We start from the raw sequence: 22,183 nt of genomic DNA, 5'->3' as shown, positions 1-22,183 counted from the left end.
AAAACGGGGCTTAACCAATGTCTCACTTAGCCATGGATGTTTTGGGTTTTGAAGAACATTTTCAAATCCTGTTTTTCCGGGGTTCCTAACGCTTTTGGTCTAGACCGGATATAGAGGAGAGAAATCCTAATATTATTTTTAGTGCTTGGATGTTGGCACCCTTGGCGTTTCACAGCTTCCGGGCTTGTGAATCCAGTGGCATTCCTCGCTAACGTTTCGGGAGGGGGAAAAGGAGGTTTAAAAAAATAGAAGCCTTTTTCTATTTTTGAAGCGACGATCTTTTCACAAAGAATTTCTCCAGCTTGGCAACTTGGGACGAAGGGCGGACTTCAACTCCCAGAATCCCCACCCCACCCCAGCCCGTTTAAATTTAGCTGTCTGGGGAATTCTGGGAGTGGAAGTCCCCCCACCACCCATTCCGGTGAAAAACTGCTTTAACCATTTTTTATTTGTTATTTTTAAAGTGAGAATCCTTGTTTTTTTTTTAAACTTTTATCTTGGGTTTCAGTCCCGGCCCCAAAGCTTCTCACGAAATAATCCGGCGTTTGCAAATTTCTTTTTTTTTTTCCCTCTAAACAGCAGTGATTTTTTTAATCCCTGCAGCTCTTTGTTGCTTTTAAACACACCGGGGAAAACACCGCTTGCAATGTTCCCCCCTCCCCAAAAAACACACAAAAAAATAGAGTGCATGAAGCTTGCAGGAATGAGCAAAAACTGCCCCAAAACCTATCCAATTCTATTTCTCCAAATTTCCAAGGGATTGCTAATGAGGAATATAATTTTAATCTAAGCCCTTCACGGAGGGTCGACATTTTCCGTGCTTTTTTTCATGTCATCCCCGAGGCTTTTAAAAACTCGTATAGCATCTTGGGCCTGTCTCTTGCAAAAAAAATTTAAGCGTAAACACGGTCCTTGGCATGCCAATATTTCCTGTGACAGCGGCCCCCCCCTCCTGATTTTGGCCAGTTAGACCCCGATTTAGGTGGGAAAGTCTGGCTGTTGTTTGACCTCGAACTTGTCGGCTCTGTGATCGAGAAGCGAGAAGCTTTTGCGAAAAGCAAAACAAGTCGAGCCGAAGATAGTTTTGCAAAAAAACAAGCCAGCCAGCCAGCCAGCGAGCTTCCTAGCTCTGGACAAAATGCAGATTATTTTGTTATTCAAACAGTCGAAGGGAGGCGGGAGGGGAGCTCAGAACTGCCGACGGTTTGAATTGGGGGTAACGGGGTGTCCCTTTTATCCGTCTGAATATGTCTGTCTGTCTATCTGTCTATATATCTATTACCTTTCTCTGTTTATCATCTGTTACCTACTGTATCTCTCTCTCTCTCTCTCTCTCAGTATCTATCTGTATCTATTATCTCTCCATCTATTGTCTGTCTGTCTCTCTATTTTTCCATCATTTCTACGTTATCTATCTGTATTTATCTCTTTCTCTATCATCTATTATCTATGTCTATATAATTTATTGCTATATCTATCATATATCATCTCTCTCTCTGTCTATCATCTATTATCTGGGTCTGTCTCTCTCTCTCTTTCTTTCTCTCTCTCTCTCATCTATCTATCTATCTTTCATCTATCTATATCTATCCCTCTGTCTTTGTCTTTGTCTCTCTCTTCATCCATCCATCCATCCATCCATCCATCTATCTTCTATCTATCTCTCATCTCTCATCTATATATCTATCTATCTGTCTATTTTTGTCTCTCTCTCTTTTATCCATCCATCCATCTATCTAGCTATCTTCTATCTATCTCTCATCTCTCACCTATCTATATCTATCTGTCTGTTTTTGTCTCTGTCTCTGTCTCTCTTCATCCATCCATCCACCCATCCATCTATCCATCTGTCTATCTTCTATCTCTCATATATATATATGTATATGTATATGTATATGTATATATGTATGTATGTAGGTCTTTGGTTATTCGGGTTTTCTCCCGCGTAAAATTGGAGGTGTCTTGGCAACATTTCGACGAAGTCTCATTCGTCGAATAACCAAACCCGAATAACCAAAGACCTACATACAAACACCCGCGAAAACCTGAGAAAACATATATATATATATATATATATATATGTAGGTCTTTGGTTATATATATATAATATATGTCTATTTTTGTCTCTGTCTCTCTCTTTAGCCATCCATCCATCCATCATCTATCTATCTATCTATCTATCTATCTATCTATCTATCTATCTATCTATCTATCTATCTATCTATCATCTCTCTGAGTCTTTCTGTCTATATATTTATCTATCTATCTACCTCTTTGTCTCTGTCTCTCTCTGTCTATTATCTATCCATCTGTCTAGCTATTTTTCAATATGTCTGCCTGCCTTCCCCCCCCCCCCCATGTGTGTGTGTGTCTGTCTGTCTGTCTTGCTGTCTCTTAGATTTATTCGCTGCCCCCTCTGTGATTCTGGGCGGTTTACAATAAAACAATCTTTTCTTTTCTTGCACAGAGGGTCCAGCCCAGCCCCATTGGGAGAAAGCAGCATGGAGAGCAGCGGGTGCCCGGATGCCCACTAGGTCTGGCCAGCTTGTCTAGGTAAGGCAACGTCCTTCCCTTGGTCACTTTTTTTTTGATGGGTCTTGCAAAGGTCTCCTCCGGGCAAGGGGTCTGGACCGCCATTCCCCAGATTCCCGCTTTCCGGCATGGTCCTCCAGGTGGGAGTCCCAGATCTACGTCTTGCAAGGGCATCCCCTTGGCAAGGTCTGGTCTAGCCCATACCGTCTCTATGGAAATGGCGGGTTTCCTGTTCCCATCTCCATAGCAACCAGGCCTGTATCTAGGCCAGCTACTCTTTCTCCACGGCAACGGTGCCAGGAAGTAGGCCGGACCCCAAATCCAAGACCTTGACAACCAATGTCTGCTTTGGGGTGGGGGGCTCAGTTTTGGGGCGTCTCTTCCTCTTGACCCCCCCTTTTTTTTTAACTTCTCAATGCCTTCCGTCATAGTTTGCTGGACTTTTCTTCTTGGTTAAGTTTCCTACTTTTTTTTTTGAAAAATAAGAAGTTTCACCTTGCCGGCTTGGAAGGATGCTAGGCCTGCATCCCGTTGCCGTGGCAACATCAAAGGCAGCCATGCTTTGGGCCTCTCTTCCTGCTGTGTGGGGGCGGACTACAACTCCCAGCATTCCCAGCCAGGCTGGGCGAGAGCCATAACCCAGATATCTGAAGAACCCACGTTGGGGTCCATCCAGCAAGGCTGATGACGGCTTACAAAGTTTGCTTATCTCGGTGTTTTGAATCCAGCATCCTCCACTGACGTTGGACCAAGACGGCCCAACAGATTCTCCGCTCAGCTTTGAGTCGGTTTCCATAATGGGGAGGGGGTCTTCGCGAAGGCGAGAACAGCCCCCTGCATTTGCTCCCCTTCCCCAATTGTCCACTCGGCCACTTGCATTGTGCAAAATTTTAATGCCACCGAGATGCCCTCAGCCCCCTAAGTGTCCATGGGGTGAAACATCAGATTAAACCAGCATCGGACATAGGTTGGCTTTGGATGTTGGCTTAGGATCCTACAGGCCAGTTTTCACAGTCTAATAAAACGGGGGGTCTTCAAACATGGCGACTTTGAAGTCTTCGTGGACTTCAACTCCCAGAATTCCCCAGCAGGCAAGGGTTTCCCAGAATTCAGGCACGGATAGGACAAGAACCAAGGCGGCTAAACTACCTTTATTGCAATTTTTGGCTGTCTTTCGTAATAGATGGTGGGTATGCGGTAAACATAATATATCTTGATATTCAGCAAAGTGGGTGGGGGGGAAATGAGCTGGTTAGGGAATTCTGGGATTTGAAGTCCACAAGTCTTAAAGCCGCCATGTTTGGAGACCCTCGGTCTAAAAGTCAGGAGAATTGTGGAAATTAAGCCTAATATAGGTGATCCTCGAATTACAGCCGTTCATTTAGTGGCAGAAAGTGATTTACAACCAGTCCTCGCACTTACAACTATTATAATCATATGATCAAATTTTGGGTGATTGGCAACTGGAACATATTTACAGCAGCTACAGAATCCTGGGGTGACGTGATCCCTGTTTGCGACCTGCCCAACCACTTCTGACAAACAGAGCCAGATTCACTTAATGACCACATGATTCACTTAACAACTGCAGGGATTTGCTTAGCAACCGTGCCCAAAAACGGTTATAAAATCAGGTGCAATTCATTTACCAACAACTTTGTTTAGCGATATAAGTTGCGGTCCCAAGTTTGGCCATAAGTCAAGGACTGTCTTCACAGGTAGTCTTCGACTTACAACAATTTGTTTAGTGACCGTTCGAAGTTAACAACGGCACTGAAAAAAGCGACTTAGGACCGTTTTTCACACTTATGATGGTTGCAGCATCCTCGTGGCCAGAATTCAGGCACTTGGCAACTGACTCGTGTTTATGACAGTGGCTGTGACCTGGGGTCACGTGATCCCCTTTTGCGACCATCGGACGAGCAAAGCCAAGGGAGAAGCCAGGTCCACTTAACCATGTGACTAACTTAACGGCAGTGATTCAGTTAACGCCCATGGCAAGAAAGGGCGTAAAATGGGGCAAAACTCACTTGTCCTGCCGAACAACATAAATTTTAGATACTACTGCGGTCGTAAATCGAGAACTACCTATACCAGTGATGGCTAACCTTTTTGCCATCGTGTGCCAAAAGTGGGGTGCCCACATCCATAATTCTATGTGCCCCCCCCTCGCTCCCTCCACTTTTGGCACACGATGGCACGGTGGGCCCGATAGGCCCATTTTTCACCCTCCCCAAGCTCCGGAGCCTTTCTCGGAGCCTGGGGAGGCCGGAAACGGCCTTCCCCACCCCCCGGAGGCCGGAAACAGTCCGTTTGCCGACTTCCGGTGGGACCGGAAGACCCGTTGTTTGCTCTCCCCAGGCTCCAGAGCCTTTCTAGGGGAGGGCAAAAATGCCCCCCCCCCCCGAGGCCCTCCGGAGGCTGAAAACAGCCTATTTCCCTGCTTCTGGTGGCCCAGAAAGCCCGAAAATCAGGTGGCCTGCGTGCCATAGGTTCGCCATCATGGACCTATACAATTGGGGTCCTGCGGGTGGGCGCTGTCTTTAGGGGCTTCCACCCCCCTTTTCGAATCCTGTTGGCCAAGAGCTCTTGGCAAGCTGCTTCTCTCTCTCTGTTGGGGGCTGCCTCTGGGCCCATTTTTCAGATGGGGAAAACTGAGGCAGGGCACGAGAGGCTTCATTTGAGGGCGCAGTTCTCCCTCACTGGCTCATCTCCGTCCCCCTCCCCACCAGCCCGATGACAAAGCCAATTCTCCTAATTGGATTTTTTGTTCTCCTCAGCGCAGGATCGAAACCTTTATTTATCTTTCCTCCGATTTTATTTGGAGAGCCTGAGATGCCGTTGGGTGCCCGAGGCAGGCCAGGCCAGGCCAGGCCAGGCCAGGGGAGCAGATTTTCAAGGGTGGGAAATATTCTCTAAGCCCTTATTTATTGTACTTTTATTTTATTTTTTTTAATTTAATCAAGCCTGCACCCGGCCCATCTCCCCAAAGGCAATTTCTGCATTGCGATATTGCTGTATCTGGGGCCTGCAGGTTTCCCCAGGATGAAAAAGCAGCAGCCCCTCCAAATTAGGAAAAAAATATCATACTTTTTTTTTTATTTTATTTTGAGAGGTCCAAATTCGGGTGTCTTGTCTTTTGAAGCACGCTTCTCTCTCTTTCCCTCGCTCTCTTTTTCTCTCTTTTTTTCCTCTCTATCTCTTTCTCTGTCTGCCTGTCTCTCTCTCTTTTCTCTCTCTTCCTCTTTCTTTTCCTCTTTCTCTCTTTCGCTCTCTATGCCCCTCTTTCTTTCTCTTTCTTTTTCTCTCTCCCTTTCTTTTTCTCTCCCTTTCTTTTTTCTCTTTCTCTTTCTCTTTCTCTCTCTCTTCCTCTTTTTCTTTTTTCTTTCTTTCTTTTTCTCCCTCTCTCCTTTTTTTCTTTCCTTTTCTCCCTTTTTTCTCTCTCGCTTCCTCTCTCTTTCTTTCTCTGTCCCTCTTTCTCTTTTTCTCTCCCTTTTTTTCTCTCTTGCTTCCTCTCTTTCTTTCTTTCTCTCTCTCTCTCTCCCCTTCCTCTCTCTTTTTCTTTCTCACTCTTTTTTTCTCCCTTTTTCTTTCTCTCTCTTGCTTCCTCTCTCTCTCTCTCTCTTCCTCTCTTTCTCTCTCTATGTCCCTCTTTCTCTTTTTCTCTCCCTTTCTTTTTTCTCTCTCGCTTCCTCTCTCTTTCTTTCTCTCTCTCTCTCACTTCCTCTCTCTCTCTCTCTTTCTTCTTTCTCCCTTTCTTTTCTCTCTCTTTCTTTTTCTCTCTTTTTCTCCCTTTCTTTTTTCTCTTTCTCTCTCTTGCTTCCTCTCTCTTTTCCTCGCTCTCTCTTCCTCTCTCTCTCTTTCTCTCTCTCTCTCACTTCCTCTCTCTTTCTTCTTTCTCCCTTTCTTTTCTCTCTCTCTCTTTCTTTTTCTCTCTTTTTCTCCCTTTCTTTTTTTTCTCTTTCTCTCTCTTGCTTCCTCTCTCTTTCCTTCTCTCTCTCTTCCTCTCTCTCTCTCTCTCTCTTTCTCTCTCCCTGCCCCTAGCAGTGTCCTGCTTCTGGCTTTGTGATTCGTTTTCTATGTTGGTGCAACAATCCGCTGCTTTTCTTTCCCCCCGGTCTCCTCCCCCCCCATTTCCCCCCCCCCATCCCTGCTGCCGCTCCCCATCCAATCTGCTGACATCAGCCTCCGTGACTCACAAGCAACCCGGCCCCATAAAAAAATCCGCTCTGCTTCTCTCCTCTCCTCTCCTTTTTTTTTTTTTCCTTTTTTTAATCAGCTTGGGCCTCCTGCCACCCCTCCACGCTCTCTCTGTGCCCAATCCCACCGCCTCTCCCTGCAGCCAAAATGGGATCCCTTCTCCTGGCTTGCCTCTTGTGCCTTCGCACGCCCGTCTGCACGCGTGCACGGGGATGAGTTCAATTTTATTTTTATTTTTTTAATTTATTTATTTTTTTGCTCTTTTCCCCTTCTCCTGTCATGGCTCCTCCTTCTCTCATCCAGGTGGAAATGTTTGCCAGGGTGCACCGTGTGACAAAAAGTGACTCTTCCCGATACACACCCAAGATCGTGGGGTCCCTGGGGCTCTCTAAGCTGGGTGGTTTTAACAGAATAACAGTTGAATGGGATCTGGGAGGTCATCTAGTCCAACCCAATGCATGAGACGCAGGCGTTTCACGACCCAACTAGCCAGCATCCTCAGTGCTAGAAAGGAGGAAGGGTGTTGGTTTGCAGAGAGGAGTTTTCACGCAGGCGTTTCATGACCTAACTAGGGAACTTCATCAGTGCTCAAAGGAAGTTTTTTGGGGGGGGGGTTTAGGAGGAGGAAGGTCTTGAGGGCTCTCTGAGCTTGGTGGTTTTCTTGCAGACGGTTCACGAGCTGACTAGGGAATGGATTCAGGCGCTGATGATGTTACCTGGTTTGGTCATGAAAGGTCTGGAGGAAAACAATCCAGCTCAAAAAATCCAAGGACTCCACATTTTCCTCCTCCTCCTCCCTTCTAGCACTGAAGATGTTACCTAGTTGGGTAGTAAAATGTCTGCAAGAATCTTCTTATTCCTCCTTCTCCTCCTCTTCTTCTTCCTCTTCCTCCTCTTCTTCTTATTCTCCTTCTCTTCCTCCTCCTCTTCCTCCTCCTCCTCTTCTTCCTCTTCCTCCTCTTCTTCCTCTTCCTCCTCTTCTTCTTCCTCTTCCTCCTCTTCTTCTTCTTCCTCTTCTTTCTGCTCCTCTTCTTCCTCTTCCTCCTCCTCTTCTTCTTCCTCCTCCTCTTCTTCCTCCTCCTCCTCTTCTTCTTCTTATTCCTCCTCTTCTTCCTCCTCTTCCTCCTCTTCTTCCTCTTTCTCTTCCTCCTCCTCTTCTTCTTCCTCTTCCTCCTCTTCTTCTTATTCCTCCTTCTCCTCCTCTTCTTCTTCCTCTTCCGCCTCCGCCTCCTCTTCTTCCTCTTCCTCCTCCTTCTCCTCCTCTTCTTCTTCCTCTTCCTCCTCCTCCTCTTCTTCTTCCTCTTCCTCCTCCTCTTCTTCTTCCTCTTCCTCCTTCTCCTCCTCTTCTTCTTCCTCTTCCTCCTCCTCTTCTTCTTCCTCTTCCTCCTCCTCCTCTTCTTCTTCCTCCTCCTCCTCTTCTTCTTCTTCCTCTTCCTCCTTCTCCTCCTCTTCTTCTTCCTCTTCCTCCTTCTCCTCTTCTTCTTCCTCTTCCTCCTTCTCCTCCTCTTCTTCTTCCTCTTCCTCTTCTTCTTCCTCCTCCTCTTCTTCCTCCTCCTCTTCTTCCTCCTCCTCCTCCTCCTCCTCCTCCTCCCTGCAAACCCCCCCTGCCTTCTAGCACTGATGACGTTCCCTACTTGGGTCGTGAAATGTCTACATACAGTGGTTCTCAACCTGTGGGTCGCGACCCCTCTGGGGGTCAAATGACCCTTTCACAGGGGTTGCTTAAGACCATCGGAAAACACATATTTTCAATGATTTTAGGAATAATTTTATGGTTGGGGGGTCACCACAACATGAGGAACTGTATTAAAGGGTCACGGCATTAGGAAGGTTGAGAACCACTGGTCTACAAGAAAACCCCCAAGCTCAGAAAGCATCCCAGACCCCCTCATTTCAGGCCTTGTGCTACAAATATTCTCCTTTATTGGTAGTCCTCGAGCATTTTAGGAAAACCGCACCGGTCCCAGGAGGGAGCGCGCAACCTCGCAAACTTTCCTTTTAGGGGGACTTGAATCACAAAACAGGAACGCGTCGCTCCTCGGGGGTGTTTGCGGGGTGTCCTTCCCCCGTGAAGTTAGAGCTTCGTGCTGTGGGGAAACTGAGTCAACGGTTCAACAATTCACGGGGGGGGGGGACAGGACTACATCTCCCAGGAACCCCTGCGCCATGCCCAGGAGCAAAGGATGCTGGGAGATGTGGTTCCATCTTCTTAACGCACTAGAAAATATTTATGGACGGCGAAAAATCTTACCCGCCTGGAGAGCGAAGTGTCTCCTTGGATCTCCGCAGATCCATTGTGACCGTTGGAGAGTTGTGGTCCCAGAGGCATCTGAAAAAGATTAGCAGGGTCTCCGAGGACACGATGCCCAGATTTTTTTGGGGGGTGGGTGGGGTGAGGTGTCTCTTGTCAGGCACCCTAACTGGCAAGCACCAATCTTTGGCACCAAACCTCTGGGCGATGTGTGTGAGGGGTGTGTGTGTTTCTCTGGTGGTCCCACTTCTGCCTCCTGCCCATCGCCTATCCTTGGCGTCAACATCCAGTTTGACTGCAGCATCCACCCCCCTCCTCAAATCTCTTGTTCCCCCACCCCACGGCGGCCTCCCCTTCCCCCTCCTCTCCTTCTCTCTGCTCCATCCCGGCCTGTTTCCATAGAAACCCCCTTTCCGTTTGGATACTCCCGTCACTGCCAGGAAGGGGCGCTGAATGTGTGTGTGTGTGAGAGAGAGAGAGAGATCCACTGATGGAGAGAGCTAGCGAGCAGCGAACGCGGCTCCTGGAGTGATTGATACCGGGCGGTATACCCCTCTCTGTCGTCACGCACACCTGCGCGTGCACACCTGACTTTCCGGCGTGTGCAAATAATGCTGGCTGTTGTAATACCCTGGGCAAGGGAAGAGAGAAGCACAGACAGGGAAAGAGTGGGAGGGTACCACCCCTTGGTGGGAGGGCACAGCTTGCGTGGACCAGAACGGGCAACGCCGACTAGGCTGTCTTTAGGACGAGAGACGCCATCCTGTTCTGGGTGCCTGACTCCAAATGGACCGGGCTTAAGCTTTTTCAGCCTGAGCTGGCCCCGGAAGTGGCGTCCTTCGGCCATCTTAAGGCTGCCAGGAAGGAAATTCCGTGTGCAAAATGGCTTGGGATGGTGGTGGGAGGAAATGAGAATGGAGCAGCCAAATGGCATCTCGCGAAAGGAACAGGGCCCGTTCCTTGAGCGTGCCCGTGGCAGGCCAGGCTTGGAAACCAGCCGGACCCGTGTCTCGCCAACTGGCTTGCCAAAATTGGCAACTTTCTTGTCACTCCTTCTGCTGCCTTCCCGGATTCCAGGAAGCGCCATCTCAAAAGAGCTGCCTCAATCCCAAAAACGGTGTCCCGGCAGCTTCACGTTTGATGTTTTGGCCTCCCTGCTCCGGGGAAAACTCTCTCAGCCCGCCACCATTGGTGTCCTCTGAGGCAAATGTTTTGGGATCTTCTCTTAAGTGGTTCCTCCCGTTTGCAGGGAGATATGGCTTGGCATTTGACACGACTTTTTGTGTTCCTTGTTTCCCCGAGGGGGCGTGAATTTGCACTGGGGCCCTTTCTTCACTTGGAGGGACTAGACCAGGGGAGCCACAAAGGTCCTAACCGGAAGCCCCCCATTCAATTCTGGAGCCGACCGGAAGCCCGGTTCCCCCATCATGGTCTCCTCCTAGCCTGGCGTCCTTTTTCCTCTACCTGTCCTAACCGAAACTATTAATTGTGGAGCTGACCAGCAGAGGGATGAAAGAGCCACATGCGGCTCCAGAGCCACAGGTTGCTGACCCCTGGACTAGACAGAGCAGTATTTTTCCACCTTGGCAACTTTAAAACGGGTGGACTTCAACTCCCAGAATTGCTCAGCCATCAAATCAGTTTGCCATTTAATCGTCATGCGCTCTAGTCCACGTTTAACTGGTTTATTAATTCAGCTTGACCGAAATCAAGATATATTACATCTACCGCATTCCCACCATCTATTTAAGAAGTTTCCCCCACGATTTGAGGGGGAATTCTGAGAGTTGGTCCTCCCATGTTAAAGTTGTTGAGATTAAGAAAGGCTGTGATAGAGACCAGTTGAACTCCAAAATCCAGGCTCCCCGTCTTCTTTCCCCGTTTGCTGATGTCACAACATCGTTATCTCTCCTTTTCGCCGTAGGTCTGAGGCAGCACGATGGCTTCAGTTGTGGAGCTCACGGACAACAGCCATTCCAGTTCCCTTCTGATCCAGTTGAACGAGCAGCGGCTGCGCGGACAGTTCTGCGACATCACCATCATCGCCGAAGACACCAAGTTCAAGGCCCATAAAAATATCCTCGCAGCCTCCAGCCCGTACTTCAAGGAGGTCCTCTCCGAGGAATCGGTGTGTCGCCAGCCGAGCCAGATCCTGGAGCTTCCTGACATCCAGGCTAAAGTCTTCTCGGACATCTTGAACTTCATTTATAATTCTCGGCTCTCGGTGCCCAGTCCGGCAGTTGCCAAGGAGATTGGGGCGGTAGGCCGACGGCTGGGCATCTCCCGCTTGGAGAACCTGGATGACCCCTTGGCAGAGGTCAAGATGGACAGTCCCAGCATGGCCTCCGCTCGAGGGTGTGGTTCACCCATTGACCTCACCTGCCCTTCCCGTTCCGCGGAGCCTTCCAGCCCTGTTTGCTTGCAGGATTTGACCAAAGCGTACAGCCCCAGGCAGGACTCCCGCCCTGACTCCGAAACCGAAACCGCCAAGATCCTTTACAACCTGAGCTCCGTCGCGACCGTACCACCCACCGCCTCTTCTGATCTGACCTTCATGCTGAAGGAAACAGTCGGTTGGGACCACAACCTCTCTGGGACTCCTCCTGTCACTTCAGTCAACACCAACGATGGGGCACCGGCATCAACCTCTTCTTCCTCACCCTCGTCCCCATCCGGGGCTTCCTACCCATCCAGCAGCACCTTCTGCTGCGGAAGCTGCAACCGTTCTTTCACGACGTCTTCGGCCCTTAGCCTCCACATGAAGCTCCACCGGACGCGGCGCTCGCTCTCCTGCCGCCACTGCGGCAAAAGTTTCATCCACATCAAGCGGCTGCAGACGCACGAAGTCTTATGCAAGGAGGTGGAGAAACCCAAGGAGGGCGCCGCCGCAGACAAGGCACCAGCCAGCCCAGAGTTACCTTCCAAGCCGACAGTAGCAGCGGCATCTTCCAAAAAGGGTATACTTTTCCGCCACCGGGGCCCTCCACGAGTGGATTATCTCTCCGACCAAGACCATTTTGTCAAAGTTGTCGACGGGCACATCATCTACTTCTGCACCGTCTGCGAGCGGTCCTACATGACCCTTTCCAGCCTCAAGCGTCACTCCAATGTTCATTCCTGGCGCCGGAAGTATCCGTGCCGCTACTGTGACAAAGTGTTCGCCTTGGCCGAATACCGCACCAAGCACGAGGTCTGGCACACGGGGGAACGTCGCTACCAGTGCATCTTCTGCTGGGAGACTTTTGTGACTTATTACAACCTGAAGACTCATCAGAAGGCCTTCCACGGCATCAATCCCAGCCTCATATCCTCCGAGAAGACCCCCAACGGGGGTTACAAGCCGAAACTGAATGCGTTGAAACTCTATCGCCTGTTACCCATGCGCTCCCAAAAGAGGCCATATAAAACGTACAGTCAGGCAGTGGTGCCTGAGGACCTGCTGCATCCAACTCACGCCATCCCCATGACACTGGGGGAGGGTGACTCCTTGGATGCAAACTTGGTCTCCTCCTTGAGCGCTAGCGACGTGGCTTCTGTGTTCACCGCCAAGAATGCCTCTTTAGAATTGCCAGAGGCGGAACAGGAGCACCAGCAGGAAACCACGAGCACCCAAGACACGTCTGTCCTTCCGGCTACCGGTGAGGAGGCCCAGCTGGGCAAGCCGCCCCGGTCTTTGAGCACAGAGGCTCCCACCGTCATCGCCTACGGGCACCCCACCTCTTCTGTGATCGTTCATAGCACCTCGGTGAAAGCCCAAGCTCCTTCCGTGATCACGTACAACAGCACATCATCCAGCGCCCCGTTGAACGTGGGGACCCCACCGTCCCAGTTGGCCCCTTCTCCAAGGGGTAACCAACCCATTGTAACCAAACCCATTAAGAAGCAGGTCCTGAGGGAATACATTCAGTCCCAGAAGATGGAGGAGCAGGCTTCAGAAGAGGACAGCAGCGAGAAAGGGTTCAAGGCGAGGGGATCACGATCTGGGCGTACCATGACTTACATGGCTAAACCAGCCTGTGTGGGAGCCACCTCCGAAAGCCGAGCGGCTCCACTCTGCCAGATCACAGTACGCATCGGCGAGGAAGCCATCGTCAAGCGGCGGATCTCCGAAACAGACCTCATGCTCGACAAGAGCAGCCGGGTGGGAGGCAGACGCCTGGATTTTGGCCGCGATCAGAGTGGTGAAAAACCGCATCACTCCCTGCTGCCTCCAACGCTTCACAGCAAGCATGCCGACAGGGTGTTTGCGAACGAGAGTGGCGAGGAGGACAGCGACCGCGGAGACACGGAAGACCAACTTTGGCGCCCCTACTACAGCTATAAACCCAAAAGGAAGGCCGGTGGCGGAGCCGGCAGCAGCGCCGGCAACGCCCTGCCGAAGATGAAAAAGTCGCGGTGGCGACACAAGCTGCGTTCCCTGCGCTGGATGAAGCGGTCGGAGGAAACCAAGGAGGGAAGCCGAGCGGGACCCCACCGTCCAGGGTCTGCTGAAGTATCTGGGGGACAGGGAGCTGCCTCCGACCGGGATGAGATGGATCAGCCGATCAAAGTAGGAGGTGGGCGGGGCACCGAATGGAAGCATGAGTGTAGCATTTGCGGCAAACTTTTCTCGGCCCTCAAGAAACTGAGGAAGCACGAACGGGTACACGCACGCCTCACCAAGGATGACCAGGCCCTGGCGGTCTTGACAGCCACCCCCCACCGCGTGGGCCGCAAGCCTCTGGTGAAGTTTGCCTGTGCCCACTGCACAAAGGTCTGCAAGACCGCGGCAGCCCTGAGTCGCCACATGAAACGGCACGAGGGCCAAGAGGAGGTCCCCCTGCCGGTGCTTACCACGGTCATTGCTTATTCTAAGAAGGCCACTGACATGCCCCTGGCCACCCCACCACCAGTGGTCAAGGAGGAGACCACCCAGGAGATGCAGGTGTCTTCTTCCAGTGGGGAGGCGCCCGGAGGCCAGCCAGAGGTTCCCGAGGAGGGCTGTGTGGAAATGGAGCCCTGCAACGGGCATACGCTAGCCCCTCTGCCCGAAGACGAAAACCTGGCGCAGCAAGGGGCAGACAAGTCCCTTTTCCACGAGGAGATGCCCGCCCACTCGCCACCGCTACAGGCCACCACTACCACCACTAGCCTTGCCGATCTGCCCCCAGATCTGCCCCATTCTCTTCAAGATCCCGTCATCTCTCACACAGGCCTGGTCCAGAAAGAGATCCTGGCATCCCAGGAGATGGAAGGCGACCGATACCCGGTCCAGGAGTACCCCTTACCGCTGTTGGTGCCCGGGAGTTGCCGGAGCAGGAAGGATGTGGAAGACAAGCCCTCGTTCCTGGCTTATCCCAGCGCCATCCAGTTCAACGCCGTCAGCAAAGCCGGGAGCAGCAGTGGAGATGGCAAAGTCAGCTTCTACCCTGACCCCTACCCGCTGATGTACGGGCACCAGCTGCTGGCCGCCTACCCGTACAATTTCACTCTGCCGGTGGCTTTGAACATGGTCATCCCGGACGACAAGGGTCAGCCCTTGCCTTTCCTGCCCAACGTCTTCAGCTATGCGATGAACCCTTGCCGGGGCGTGGTGGGGCACGAGGGGGCCCCGGTACCCCACGGGGGTCTGGGGATGGGCAGTTCAGCTCGGGAGAGCAGAGGAGAGCCCGCGGTGCCTGAGAGGCTGAAGAAAGGCGGGCTCCTTTGAAGGGCCGTCCATCCGTCATTCCGACGGGGCAGGAAAGGGGGCACCGGATTACCGTGGAAGAAAGGCAAGACGGGAGAGTGGCCGACCTCCACCCCTCTTCGGTTCTGAGAAGAGGGGGGGGGTTGTGTGCTTATGAGAACCGGTGGGGGGTGGGTGAGTGCGGAGGGCCCCCAAAACGGGGGCAGGTAGACGAGACCCCTCCCCCTTCCTATCAGTGGCATTTCGCATGGGACCGTGTCGTAGAGAAGACTTCTTTAAAAAAAATAGCAAAAATAGGTACAGGGTACCCTCTTTTTCTCCCCCCACCCCCACTCCCACACGCCTGGTTCCTAAACCCCCCTATGAATGTTGTTTGTAGACACAAATAAGAGTGAATTTGCACAAGGAACCGTTCTTCACCCTTCTGACTCCCCCCACCCACCCACCCCTGTCCCCAGGGCTATTTCCGGCCTGTTTTTCTTCGGCTCCTGACCCCTTTTTGCCCCCTCCTCTGTACTTTTGCTGCTGGGAGGAGGGCAGACTAGTTTGAAAGAAGTAGCCTCTTTAATGTAGCTCCTCCCCACTACTGTTGGGGTATCTGCAGACCTCTCCCCTTCCCCTTCTACTGTTGGGATGTCTGCAGATCCTTCCTCTCCCCTCTACTGTTGGGATGTCTGCAGATCCTTCCTCTTCCCCTCCACCCTGCTGTTGGGGTGTCTGCAGATCCTTTCTCTCTCCTCTATTGTTGGGATGTCTGCAGATCCTTCCTCTCTCCTCTATTGTTGGGATGTCTGCAGATCCTTCCTCTCCCCTCTACTGTTGGGATGTCTGCAGATCCTTCCTCTTCCTCCCCACCCTGCTGTTGGGGTGTCTGCAGATCCTTCCTCTTCCCCTCTACTGTTGGGGTGTCTGCAGATCCTTCCTCTTCCCCTCTACAGTTGGGATGTCCGCAGATCCTTCCTCTCCCCTCTACTGTTGGGATGTCTGCAGATCCTTCCTCTTCCTCCCCACCCTGCTGTTGGGATGTCTGCAGATCCTTCCTCTCCCCTCTACTGTTGGGGTGTCTGCAGATCCTTCCTCTTCCCCTCTACAGTTGGGATGTCCGCAGATCCTTCCTCTCCCCTCTACTGTTGGGATGTCTGCAGATCCTTCCTCTTCCCCTCCACCCTGCTGTTGGGGTGTCTGCAGATCCTTCCTCTCCCCTCTACTGTTGGGGTGTCTGCAGATCCTTCCTCTCCCCTCCACTGTTGGGGTGTCTGCAGATCCTTCCTCTTCCTCCCCACCCTGCTGTTGGGGTGTCTGCAGATCCTTCCTCTCCCCTCTACTGTTGGGGTGTCTGCAGATCCTTCCTCTTCCCCTCTACTGTTGGGGTGTCTGCAGATCCTTCCTCTTCCCCTCTACTGTTGGGGTGTCTGCAGATCCTTCCTCTTCCCCTCTACTGTTGGGGTGTCTGCAGATCCTTCCTCTTCCCCTCTACCCTACTGTTGGGGTATCCTTCCTCTCCCTTTATTCCCTTCCTGCTCTTCCTTCGGCCCAGCCCCCGGCTCCTCCACTTCGCTTGCACAGCAGCTGGCGGAGCGGAGTGCGTGTATGCGCGCGCGTGTTGGGGGGGGGAAGTGCTGTGCGTGCGATTTGTTTTCCAACTGGCTGAATGTGATGAATCACATTTTCCTTTTGGGCAGAAGGAAGGCAGCCATGGAAGGGGGGGGGGAGGGAGGGAATTGCGGGGAGCAAAGCTTGCCAAGCCAGAGAGGAACGGAAGGACTATTTCTTCCTTTTTTTTTTCTTTCTTTCTTTCTTTCTTTTTTTTTCTGGGTCCCACCTCAGAAAGATGGAAGGGCCCCAGACAGCACGCACGAAGAGGGCACCCTGTTTGGAAAAAACGGCGGGGAAAGGGGTAGGGGCCTAAATCAATAGATTTGCCCTCTCTGGTGCCCAGCAGCAAAAAAACAAAAAAAACCCTCCTCTCCTCTCCTCCCCCTCCCCAACACCCCCCTCCTCCCCCATCCCCCCACCCTCCCAGTATAAATGACCAAGGTTCAGCAATAGGCAATTTCATCTATACATGTAATAATGTTCTCTCTCTCTTTTTTTTTTTTTTAAAAAAAGTCGTGTTACGTTCTGTTTTTTTTTTTTTTTCAAAATGGGTGGCCTAGTTTAAAATAATAATAACGGGGCAGATCTCCCCAAGGAAAAGTCTGCAAGATGTGGGGCGGGGCGGGGGGGAGAGGCTGGAACTGTGGGTCCCAGGAGAAAAGAGAAGGCCGGATAAAGACGCTTTGTCGTGGACCAACTGAAGTTTGCGTCGCACAAAACTCAGCCGTGGAGACTCCCAATCTCCCCAAAACGAGCACCCCCTCCTTGTCTTCCCTTTCTGGCCCCTCCAGGTGAAAATTTTTCGACTCTTCCTTCCTCCGCGATTCAAAATATCAACACGCTCTCGCCCGCACCCTCTTCCCCGATTTTGATCGGAGGGGACGGTGTTCCCCAAAGGACCAAAAACGAGCACATTTTATTGTACAATTATTTGCGGAAGGAAGAAATCACCCAAAGCGTTCTTAAGATTAAATTCTCACCGGTGATTCTCCCTGTAAATTTTTTTTATTTTAGAACCATTTCCCCCACCCACCCCTTTTTTTTTTTTTTAGGAAGATGGAGGAGGGGAATATCCAGAAGGTTGCCAAAGGCCCTGCTGCCTGGTGGATGATAGGAGTTGTAGTCCCAACCCCGGCCTAAATGTCGTAGCTTCGTTTGTGGTGGCATAACCATCTTCCAAATTTAACTTTTTTTGTGTATGTCCCCCCTCCCCGTTCCCGCTGCAGGGAAGTCTCCAGAGGACCCCCCCTCTCCTCCGTGTTTTTTCCTGGCCTGCCGTTGCCACAGCATCATCCCAGGCGTCGCGATGTACATTCCCATCGTTTGTGGAGTGACACGACCTGTGTGATTGTTTTCTGCAACCCTGTGAAAGACACCCCCTCCCCAAGCTTAGTCTGGGTGGGGGCATTGCCACTCCTCTTTGGTGGAGGGGGGGGAACCCTTCCAGATAAACCAGTCCCCCCACCTCCGCAGCTTTGGCTGTGATCCATGGCACGCACAGGTCCGCCGCGAAGTTCCCTGGACAGTACACTGTGTAGAACTCCCAGTGTAGAACCCAACCGAGGAGTTGGAGTTCGGGCCCCAGGACCGCAACCTTTGAACCCTGTTCCACCTGCAAAATTGGGAAGCCACGGTGCCGGAAGGGGTTCCCACCTGCCTTCCCCCCCCTGCTTCTGCGGTGGCTGGCTCCAGGGATCACCGCCGTGGAAAAAAATCCCTTCCCACGCGAGGGATGCTATTGTTTCCCCCGACGCTGCAACTCTTTGCCGCACTCCGGCACGCCAGAGTTTGCGTGCACACATGCAGATGACGGGCATGCGGCCCTCCCTGCTTTGCGGCTGTAGCTGAGTCGCGCCACACCACGCACATTTCTGCCCATCCTTTCCCTTTCCTGACACCGAGACCCGGGGCCCCCTCCTCTCCTTTTCTGCCACAATGAGACTTCTCCCTCTCCCCCCACCCCCCCGTTGTCTTGCCAGCCCTTCATGCTTCCGACATCCGATTCATTCGACATCCGATGCATTCGACATCCGATGCATTTGGTGGTTGACAGCAAGCTGCGCTGTGCTGCAGCGGGATTCTCATGCACATTTCCCGTCCTCTAGCAGGTGCACAGCCCCTTCCGCGCACATCCCCTTTCCTCCTTGAAGGGTGTGGTACCCAGGGCTGGCATTTTTGAATATGTTAGGGTACTGCCCTTCTTCAATTTTCTCCTGGGATTTTTTTTGGTGGGGGGGTCTTGTCCAGGGCATAACTCTTGCTTGCAGATCTGGTGTGCAGAGGCCTCCCAACTAGCTAGGTTACAGCACATGAGGGAGCAGGGGTCTTCCCAATCTCGGACCCCAGTGGGTTTTTGAGCGAGGGAGGGGGTCTGCATTTCCAGCAGTGCCCCCCCTTGATTGCATCCTGAGATGGGAGGGCAAGGGTGACGGGGGCCGGACGGAGGGAGAGCACGCGCCAAAGGTATTTTGGATGGTTCCCCCCCCCTCCGCCAGGGCAGGAGGCTCTGGGTTCTTGGGGGGGGGACATTGGGGGCAGAAGGGGGAAGTCGCTGACATGTACATAGTGGTCTTTTGCACTTTGTCACCGGGGGGGCTCCGGTGATCGTTGACCGTTTGCTACTGAATGTAACTCGTCTTTATTTTTTATTTTTTAGAAAGCACCTCTAGGTAGTTTTATGGCACTTTAGATATTTACTGAAAACTGTTTAAGGAAACTACAGAAAAGCAAAAAAAAAATAAAATAAAATACAATAAGAGAGAGGGCGCGCGCGAGAAAGAGAGAGAGACGGAAAGAGAGAGGAAAAACAATATCGAGAGTTAGGCGAGAGAGAGAGAGAGAAAACGCGAGAAAGCAGGAAAAGACCAACCGTTTCAAAATCACGTCGGTCATAGTCCCGAGGACAAACCATCGTTTTTTTTCTGCCGCTTTTTTCCCGGTCTCTGTTCCAAAATTGTGACAGTGTTGAGGAATCCGTTAGACAATTACCGTATTTATCTTTCTGCATCTTTGTGTGTAACTCAAATAACTTCTTCAGAATAAAACAACAATTATATGTTGATGGGTGACCCTCTTCGGAAGCGCGCCCGACCGCCGCTTGGTTGTCTGAATTAGCCACAATTCTCAGGCGGGAGACAAAAGAGACTGAATGGGGAGGCTACACAACCCATGTGGGCAGGGAGTGGGGTTTGTGGGAAGGAGGGGGGGGAAGAGGAGGAGGATAAAGGCTGAGGGGGTCCTTGGTGGTCTCTGAGCTTGGCGGTTTTGTTGCAGACTTTTCATGACCCAATTAGAGAACATTTTCGGCGCTGGTTAAACCCTGCTTCCTTCTAGCACTGATGATGTTCCCTAGTTGGGTCAGGAAACGTCTACAAGAAAACCACCCAGCTCAGAGAGCACCAAGGACCCCCACAGTCCTCCTCCTCGCAAACCCCTCTCCCTTTTAGCACTGATGATTCCCTAGTTGGGTCACGAAATCTCTGCAAGAAAATCACCTTACTCAGAGAGCACCAAGGACCCCATAGTTCCTCCCCCTCCTCCTCCTCCTCCTCTTCCACCTCCTCTTCTGCCGCCACCGCCGCCTCCTCTCTGCAAACCCTACACCCTTCTAGCACTGATGATGTTCCCTAGTTGGGTCAGGAAACGTCTACAAGAAAACCCCCAAGCTTAGAGAGCACCAAGGACCCCACAGTTCTCCTTCTCCTCCTCTTCCTTTCCACAAACCCTCCTTTCCAGAACTGATGATGTTCCCTAGTTGGGTCATGAAATGTCTGCAGGAAAACAACCAAACTCGGGGAACACCAAAGACCCCCCCCCCTCCACAGTCGTCGTCGTCCTCGCAAACCCCTCTCCCTTTTAGCACGGATGATGTTCCCTAGCCGAGTCACGAAATCTCTGCAAGAAAACAGCCCAGCTCAGAAGGCACCAAAAATCCCACAGTCGTCGTCCTCCCTGCAAACCCCCACTCCCTTCTAGCACTGATGACGCTACTTAGTCGGGTCATGAAACGTCCGTGAGAAAACAACCAAGCTCAAAGCGCACCAAGAACCCCACAGCCTTCCACCACCACCACCTCCTCGTTTTCGCAAACCGTTCCAGCACTGATGCTGTTCCCTAGCTGGCTCATGAACCGTCTGCCGGAAAGCCACCCAACTCCGAGAGCTCCCAGGACTCGAGTACAAAATGGAATCGCAGCTTCAACCTGCTACCTTACCCACTTTTGCAAAATCTTCGCCGTCCCTAGAACCCGCAAATCCAAAGTCAAGGGTTTATTTTTGTCTTTCTGTTGTTAATTAATTAATTAATTGTGGGGGGGGGCTGCAGGGGAGGGGGCTTAAGATACCCCCCCCGAGCCCCCTGGTCCTCCCTCAATGTCCCAAGATGCTGCTCTCCGGCCACGTTTGACCTGCCCAGGTGGGGTCTCCAAAAAAAACACACACACCTCTAGTGAGCCTGCTTGTATTTGAGGGAGGGTCTTTTCAATTGCAGCCAAAGAAAAAAATTATTTGGAAGCAGCTAAGGATTCTCCCCACCCTTCTTCCAGATGCTGTCCACCCAGCTCTGTGTACCCCAAAGGGGAACGTCTTTGGGGGGAGCAGGGGGGAAAACGGGGTGGGGTTCCCCCCCTATTTTATGAGTGGAAAAGGGGGGTCTGGGCCTTGTAGCTAGGCACGCGTTACAAATCACACGTTGGGGGGAAGCAGCCTTATCTATAGGTCGGGGATTCAAGAGGGATCTCCACTTTATACATTTGGGGAGGGGTTAAGATTAAAGGATGTGGGGCTCCAGATAGCTCTCCCCCCCCCCCTGGAAACCTGGCCCAAGAATCGGATCTGCGAGTCATTTTCCCAACAAATCCCATTTTATTCAAAGGCTGTAGAGGTCTGGACCTCAACTCCCAGAATTCCCCAGCCCCAGCCTGGAATTCTGGGAATTGAAGTCCACTCCTCTGCCCAATCAGAATAGAGCTGGAAGAGGCCTTGGAGGTCTTCTAGTCCACCCCTCTGCTCGAACAGGAGAGACCCTCTACAATTTGAGACAAGTGGCTGTTGTCTCTTCTTAAAAAACTTCCAGATGATGGAACAGCTTCTGGTGGCAGGTAGTTCCACTGGTTCATTGTCCTCGCTGTTACGAAATTTCTCCTTGGTTCTAGGTTGCTTGATTGGTTTCCATCTGTTGTTTCTTGTCCTGCCTTCAGGTGCTTTGGAGAATAGGCTGACCCCCAACTCTTCTATGGGGCAGCCCCTCAAATACTGGAATCCTGTTATCATGTCTCCCCCCCCTAAACTCAAATCCTGCAGCCGTTCTCCAGACCTTCGATCCTCTTCGTTGCTCTTCTCTGCGCTTTTTTTTCCAAAAGTCTTGTTTTTTTGTAATGTGGGGACCAAAACTGGACTGCAGAATTACTCCAGGTGTGGCCTTTTACTAAGGCTTTACAAAGCGGTAACTAATCCTTCCCGTGATTTTGATTCTCTGCCTCCGTTTATACAACCGAGGATCGTATTAGCTTTTTGGGCTGCTGCCCCCCCAGCTCACGTTTAAAGGATCGTCGGCTAGGACTCCAAAGCCCATCTACCCCGTGAACCGTTTTTGAGCCAGGTTTCCAGTTGCTAAAGGTTGAGAAACACTGCCGTAAACTCCCTACAACACCCGCCAAGAAACCTAGCCTTAAATATCCCCCTCCCCACACTCCCTTCGGGGTCAGGTTTTAACGCACGGACCCACACCTGCCCCCCCTCCTTTTCAACCTACAACAGCTGGATCTTTGTCCTCACCTCTAATCTTTCCCAGCGTTGTTGCAACCACGAGCAAACAAGCCATCGGCCTCTCGGCTGACGGTCCTTTCACCCCCTCCGAGCACAAGAAGGTGCGCAGATTTCCCCCCCCCCGTGCATAATGGAGGCGTGCCAATGTTTTATGCAGCAAACTTACCTGGA

The 22,183-nt window shown here is 51.6% G+C and overlaps 1 protein-coding gene across 3 annotated transcripts in view; it reads left to right on the top strand.

The window, feature by feature from the left end:
• Window positions 1–19,308, top strand: part of ZBTB4 (zinc finger and BTB domain containing 4) — a 32,627-nt gene extending 13,319 nt beyond the window's left edge. For all 3 annotated transcript variants that reach the window (XM_087891615.1, XM_034408128.3, XM_087891616.1), the window contains exons 2-3: window positions 2,468–2,553; window positions 10,908–19,308. In XM_087891615.1, the coding sequence (XP_087747741.1) occupies window positions 10,923–14,672 (3,750 nt within the window). In that variant the 5' untranslated portion in view covers window positions 2,468–2,553; window positions 10,908–10,922 and the 3' untranslated portion in view covers window positions 14,673–19,308. The remainder of the gene's footprint in view (window positions 1–2,467; window positions 2,554–10,907) is intronic.
• Window positions 19,309–22,183: the final 2,875 nt, after the last annotated feature.

Source organism: Pantherophis guttatus, chromosome 4 (assembly GCF_059756535.1).
Source record: "Pantherophis guttatus breed Tessera chromosome 4, ASM5975653v1, whole genome shotgun sequence".
Lineage (NCBI taxonomy): Eukaryota > Metazoa > Chordata > Lepidosauria > Squamata > Colubridae > Pantherophis > Pantherophis guttatus.
Note: the sequence above shows the minus strand (reverse complement) of the source record. Positions and strands in the feature narration are given on the sequence as shown.